Genomic DNA, 6601 nt, shown 5'->3' on the forward strand with positions numbered 1-6601 from the left:
CTGTAAAGCTGGGAAAAGCATTCTTTTTTTGAAAGACCCAGGTGAGCTGAGCAGGAAGAACTGGTTCAGAGATGTTTCTTCAGAGATGAATGAAAAGTGTCCAGAACTGTTTCATATATTGTTTGCTGCTGTTGGTATGTTTTATTTTATTCGTAAGAATAATTTTTAAAAATTAGTCATCAGATTTAGTAAAAAGATATGCATACATGTATTATATAAATTAAGTACTACCATTGTAAAATTGATACATATCGTTTTTTTTTTATAGGTGACAGAGTGTCTCCTGAATCAAAATTAGCCACAATATGTACAATATATGGCATGATTCTACACTGCAGAAATGTCAAAGCCTGTGCTATACAGCGCATTTACTCTGCCTTATGCATAAGATATCATGCAGACAACAAGGTAAGTATTCTGAACCACATTTTCACTCGCATGTTATGACCCATTGTTGAATACTTAAAAAAACATTTGATGAAAATAAATTTATTTATTTAGTTAAATAGTTTTATTTAGTTGTTAGTATTCCTATATTATAAAATTTGATTGACCCTGCTACAGCTATAGTATAAGAAAGCTTCGGGGAGCAGTTAAATTATTTTATCAAGTTTGCATCAATCATGTTAAAATGTTACTGCATCAATCATGTTATGAAGTTTGCATTTATCATGTTATAAAGTTTGCTTATCATGTAGTAAAGTTTGCATTTATTATGTTATAAAGTTAGCAGTTTATCGTAATGCTGTAAAAGTGTTTACCAGGTTTATACTAATTCAGCCACTTTCTTTACTGCAGAAGTCTGAATTAGTATATTAATATTGTGAGAGTATGTTTGGGGGAATTTGACACAGAAAAACTTACCTTTTTTCCCACAATAAACACTTTTACAGTATTTGTTTATTTGCATGTAATTCAAAAGTATTTTATTGCTTCTGTTTTTCACTAACCTCTTTTACTGATAAATATTTTGATTTCTCAGAAGACATACATGGCATAGTAGTAAATTCAATTGAATAAGAGATGTGGCGCAATCAGCTGTTCCTTCCTTCAAGGGTTTGTAAACCAATAAACTGATTTTATACTTCTTAAATGAAAAATAAGTTATGATAATATATGTAATAAATAAAGAGTCTTATCTGCACACAAAAAAATTTAAAACTATATGTGTTCAAAAGCCAACAAAGGCACACAATGATTACATCACAAAGATAAAAAAAAATTCTAATTGCATAAAAAAAATCTATTAGACTCTTCATCAATCAATCTATATCTTGAAAAAGAATCACTGATATGAGTTTACAAAAAAAACCTATTTTGAATGTATGCTTTTTATAATATATTTCAGATACTTGAACGCTTGAATCAGGTGCATATAACTTTGTCTCATGAAACCAAGAGAAACATTTTAAATGATTTTGGGGAATACTCAACAGAGAAAATCATTCAAGGCATTGCTGAAGGAAAAGACGGAAAGCTGAATGGTGACAATTTAGATCTCTACGTTACCACTAATGATGTCCGGATGGACAATAGGAACCAAGATTACCACTTCTTTGCAACTGATTTAACTTTTGATAGAGTTGATATTCGAGATCTTGATGACTCAAAACCAGTTGGTGATGCAGAAAACATTACATACAAAAACTTTGTACCATCACCTAATGAAATCTCCAAGTATAAGGAGTCATTGAAAGTTCTTTTGGGAAGGATCTTGTGCGAGTACTTTGACCATTTCAGTTGGATGAAAACAATTATACCTGCACATATTCCCCACGATCAAAAGAATGCCATGTCCAAAAAATCCGAAGTCTTTATCTTACCTGTCTTGCTTAAGAATGAAACATCACTATCTGATTGTATTCATATCTTGAAATCCTATGAACAACAGCTGATATCATGGTATACAAAAGCTGGAAGAGGTGTGCATGTACTTTTTGAAATATGCTTAATATTATTGATAATCTAGTAAGCTTCTAAAAGCTCAAATTAATCCTGTCTCTGTTAGTGATACTTTATAAAGTATTCTTTTTTTTAATAAATAAAACAATCAAAAATAATTTTAAGTTAAAGATGTATAAGTAATTTTAAAGATTTTTTAAAATGAAAACCTTCGAGAAACACAGATCAAGACATACACAAAATCCCTGTATTATTAATTAAATTTTTAAGTGACTTGTACAGGTACCTGTAATTAAAATACAAAAAATTCTCAACAGAAATGTCAGATCATATTTTGTTTTAAAATATATTTCAGCATCAGATCTTGATGATATAAAGGTTCCAGTTGGTGGGGATCAATTAACGAGAGTCCGCCTACAGTCAGCCAAGGCATTGCAAGATGGGGCCTTGACAGCGACAGACAGACTAGAACACCTAGATCCTATGATTGTGGAAATGTTTCATACATTAATGGATCTATTAGAGGTAGATCAAATTATTGCTAGTAGTTGAACATTTCTATTCATTTGAACCCCTCTTATCAAATAAATCTCACCCCAATGTTGAAACTGGATGTTATTTTTTTCTCGTCATTTTCAGAAATTGTACAAGCGTTTTTTTAATACTGCGAGTGGTAGAGAGAAAGGAACACTCTACCACATCAAGGTGCTTATTGAAAGATCGAACGTCAATGGAAAAGTAAAGTCTCGTTTTGAAGTAAGTTTGTTACCTTCAGAATTTTGTTATAGGAGCTCATTTAATTATACAATTAAAAGAACCTGTTTAATCATAATTTTAAAATTCAAGTTTTATTGTTTACTTCAGGCTCATGAGGACTTCATATTAACAGTTGGCTGTGCGTACTTCTTGTCATATATACTCCACTTTTTTGGAATGAAAACCTTGACAGAAGAGCCACAGCACCCATTATTATCAAAGAAAAACATGAAAATGCTGCATAATCCAAAAAAGGAGGAAATTTTTTCTCAGCTACTTGGAGAAATAGTTGACAAGTTGATGTTGGCATTTCCCGAAAAAGTATGCACTAATATTTAAGAGAGTATATGATTTAAATGTATATTTGAGTGTGGTTTCTGTGTTTTTATCTTTATAAACATGTCATGGTGTCATTTTCACATCAATGAATCTTGATCCTTTTCATTTTTTTTACAGCCACAATTTCCATTAACAGTGGATATATTGGGAGCCTGTGTCAATGTGAACAGCACAATAAATGAAAAAGGCTTATTAAATTTCCAACTAGAAATTAACAATACCAAATACATATTTCGACTAACACCAGAGCAAGTTAAAAGAGGAGAGACAATAACTCTTTCGGTGTCAAATAATGAAATTCCAGTCACAATTTCACAAGCAGAACCCAAAGATGAAGACGCCGATGGTTTACAAAATTATGTCATGCAATTTCTCCAGTGGTATTTCATAATTTTAACATTAAAAGATGCCATCAAAGAGGGAGATTCTTGTAGAACAAACATAACTCTGAAATTCTGTATACCAATATTTTTCAGTCATTCAGTGTACTCCAAGTATTTGGAGGAGTGTATTGATTATATTCTAAAAACAGAGATAATGTTGTCAGAAAAGATGGCAATGAAAGTTAGATATGGTTCATTTGTAAATCTTAGTGGACGTGGAGGTGAAAACAAAGCAGCAGATTTGCAGAAAGAGAACGAAGTTATGGTATTAAAAGAGTTAATACGGGGGCTAGGCTCCAATAAAACTGAAAAAGCCATCGTTACAATTACAAAGGCAGCACCAGTCATACAAGATGTTGTATGTAATTTTGATAGAATGCTTGGTCTTCGCGATAAAAAGACACATCACAAGAAGCGTTCATTTCAGGATGATGTAAAATGTATTCTCAAAGAACTTCTTACTTTGAAAATTTGGGAAAAAACAAATGGAAGACAATTAGAGAACTTTCCAAAAATAGCAATGTCCCCTTTTGCTGTGGATACAATCCATTTCAAGGATGTAGTAATGAAAAAAGTACAAAGACTAAAACGAGGAATAGTTATCCCTTCACCAGCAACAAGTGATGATGAAAGTGACACAGAATGATAATCAATATAATGATATCAGATATAGTTATTTCATTGTTTTCTGTTTTTTTATTTTCATTTTCTCAATTTTCAAAGAGTATTAGCCAGTTCAAAAGTCCAAAAGAAATTAATTTAATGTAAATGTTTCATAACACGTAATTAACACTCTGTCAGGCATCTTTTTGAAAGAATTCAGGGGTTCAAATTCTACCAGTAATGTCCATCATGTAGATTAAGACAGATCGAGCCAATGAATTAACATGCAAATATGAAAATTCAAAGTTTTTAAATCTTTTGAACAAGTGTTTTACAATTTGAGCAGCAATTAAGCTTATCTCCTGAATACACTGGACTCTCAAATCCAAAGTAATTTACAAGCATGAGTCTTAAACAACCTTGATTTGTACAGTATTTTCGCATATCTTCTGTCATTCCTTTTCTATTTTTTGCAATGTCACTTTGGTTGTAAAACATTGTAGCTGTGGCTGCTTGTCCTAGTCGTCCAGCTCTTCCAATTTCCTGGAGGTATTTTTCCATTGTTGTGGGGGGTCTACTGTGGATGATCCGCTCAACACTAGGTGCATTAACACCCATTCCAAGAGCAACTGTTGCAAAAACCAAACGCAGTTTAGGGTTTAGTTTAGTAAGCTCTTGAATTATAATTTTTATCATGGATTCTGGATAGTCCTTATGATATTGCGCAAATATTCTATTTTGAGGAATTTTTTCCCCTTCGTAGCCTAAGTCCTGAAGTTTGTAGACAGTATATTGGAAAAAATACCCGAGAGCTTCAAGATTATCTACATACATAATTGTTACAGGAAAAGAAAGTCTTTTTTCTCCTAATTCAGTGACAAGAGGTTCGATCAAGTCATCAAACTTTTCATATTTTTTTGTGTTTGGAAGCCTGGTTCTTGTCTCCAAAAAGATATTTGGACGGTCTACATTTTCAGAAATTACAACAGGATTTTTAAAGTTCATTTGTTTTGTAAGGGTTTTAACAGATCCTGGTGTTGCTGTTGCAGTCAGTAGTAAATGCAGAGCATTTTCAAAAACACATATCAAGTCCCCAAGCTTCATAAAGGCAGGACGAAACCCTTCTCCCCTACAAAAAAATAATAATATTAAATGAAGATAATGGATCCATGCAGGATTTTTATTAAATAGTGCTTAGTAACTTATAAAGAGTTCTATCTTGGTTCAGTTTCGACTATGTGGGGCCACTAGGCAATCTGCCCACTTTGCACCAGCCTAGATTTATTCAAATGCCTAGGGAGGGAATCGAACCCTCATACATATTCGAACAACAAGAGATAAGTATACTACTTAAGAGTTTAGATAGACAATACTATGCAGAAAATATGTTATGAGTCTTTAACATCTCAATTCTTACATTTGTTTAAAGTTATTCATATGTACCACACATGTAACAAGAAAATTTAAATAAAACAAATCTTGTATGGAACAATATTTTTACAATTTACTGTGAACAATCCAAAAATTTACCATTCAGAAATCATGTGGACCTCGTCAATCACTACTGCACATACTGTATCCTGATAAACCTTTGATCTTAAAACTTTTGCGAATCTAGTTTTCATCAGGGCTTCTGGATGGGAATAAATTAGATTAAACTCCCCTGCCTGTAATTGTTGGAATGGTACATCACATTCAATAGTGCATTGTTGACTAGTACCTTCATCGCCTGAATTTTCATCATTTGTTTCCTCAAATGTAATGCCATGTGTACCTAATATGTATAAAGTTGAGGTGTTATTTATATAAGTTCATGTGAAAAATTAAATCAATAATTCATTTCTTTATCTGATCAGCTTGTACTGGGCAATAGATGCATTAAATTTTTCAATATTTATACTTGACTTAAAAACACACCTGTGATGCTCACACTACATGCATTTATTCCTGACTTTCTCAGAGCGAGCACTTGATCCTGCATTAGAGATGTCAATGGACAAACAACAATCACGGTCATTGGCTTGTCTTTCTGGCGCATGCACTGGGCAAACCACGGTAAAATCTGAAAAATTACACTCTTTCCGTAACCTGTTGGCAGAACGGATATGCAGTCTTTTACTTCATACAAAGCTTTCAGCGTCTGCAGTTGTTTTTCTTTCAATTCGAAACTCTTCTCGCGTAATATGGGGCAATTGTGTATTGCAAATTGTAAACATTCGTCAAAGGACGCCATTTTAAAACAACTTTATTTTGTAGCGTCAGTTTTTCCTAATGAGTAAACCAGCGACCGCATTACAAAAGCCCGGCGTAGCGGGATATCAAATTAGATCATACAGCCGAGGTTTGATGTAGGGTACCGTAGTCAGCCGAGGTGAGCCGAATGACGTCAAAGAAGCAATGTTGTTCAAAATGTCAAGCTTCATCTATTGGAGTCGTCAAAATACGTCCGTCGTCGTCACTTCTGGCCAAACAGGAAGTGGTCGGAAAACGCGTTTTTGCCGTTTTTGACAAGTTTTTTGGTAACATATGTCTCTGGGAGCATAAAAAGTAGTTTTTCCGTCCGTCGTCGTCACTTCCGGTCAAACCGGAAGTAGCAAAAAATGGCTTATTTTGAAGGT

The 6601-nt window shown here is 33.3% G+C and overlaps 2 protein-coding genes across 2 annotated transcripts; one reads left to right on the plus strand and one right to left on the minus strand.

Moving 5' to 3' along the window:
* Positions 1-992: 992 nt before the first annotated feature.
* On the plus strand, positions 993-4048 carry LOC134238840 (uncharacterized). The gene is made up of 6 exons (XM_062720953.1): positions 993-1056; positions 1349-1922; positions 2258-2427; positions 2542-2658; positions 2767-2979; positions 3115-4048. Exons 1-6 carry the CDS (start codon positions 1024-1026, stop codon positions 4024-4026), a joined length of 2019 nt encoding a protein of 672 aa, XP_062576937.1. The 5' UTR covers positions 993-1023; the 3' UTR covers positions 4027-4048.
* A 244-nt stretch (positions 4049-4292) lies between these two features.
* LOC134238819 (uncharacterized) lies at positions 4293-6347 on the minus strand. The gene is made up of 3 exons (XM_062720929.1): positions 5901-6347; positions 5514-5757; positions 4293-5112 (listed from the first exon to the last, which is right to left on the minus strand). The coding sequence occupies exons 1-3, from the start codon at positions 6214-6216 to the stop codon at positions 4293-4295; spliced, it is 1380 nt and encodes a 459-aa protein (XP_062576913.1). The 5' UTR covers positions 6217-6347.
* Positions 6348-6601: the final 254 nt, after the last annotated feature.

The sequence above is a fragment of the Saccostrea cucullata genome, unplaced genomic scaffold, assembly GCF_032062105.1.
Source record: "Saccostrea cucullata isolate Sc308-1 unplaced genomic scaffold, CSIRO_AGI_Scuc_v1 ctg257, whole genome shotgun sequence".
Lineage (NCBI taxonomy): Eukaryota > Metazoa > Mollusca > Bivalvia > Ostreida > Ostreidae > Saccostrea > Saccostrea cuccullata.

What these genes read in the sequence shown, in the direction of transcription:
- LOC134238819 (XM_062720929.1), bottom strand. Translation starts at nt 6,216, where the DNA reads ATGGCGTCCTTTGACGAATGTTTACAATTTGCAATACACAATTGCCCC. An exon ending in ATGTAGTGTGAGCATCACAG is followed by an intron (nt 5,758 to 5,900) that starts GTGTGTTTTTAA and finishes TATACATATTAG; the next exon opens with GTACACATGGCATTACATTT. An exon ending in GTCCACATGATTTCTGAATG is followed by an intron (nt 5,113 to 5,513) that starts GTAAATTTTTGG and finishes ATTTTTTTGTAG; the next exon opens with GGGAGAAGGGTTTCGTCCTG.
- LOC134238840 (XM_062720953.1), top strand. Translation starts at nt 1,024, where the DNA reads ATGTGGCGCAATCAGCTGTTCCTTCCTTCAAGG. An exon ending in AGCTGTTCCTTCCTTCAAGG is followed by an intron (nt 1,057 to 1,348) that starts GTTTGTAAACCA and finishes AATATATTTCAG; the next exon opens with ATACTTGAACGCTTGAATCA. An exon ending in GTATACAAAAGCTGGAAGAG is followed by an intron (nt 1,923 to 2,257) that starts GTGTGCATGTAC and finishes AATATATTTCAG; the next exon opens with CATCAGATCTTGATGATATA.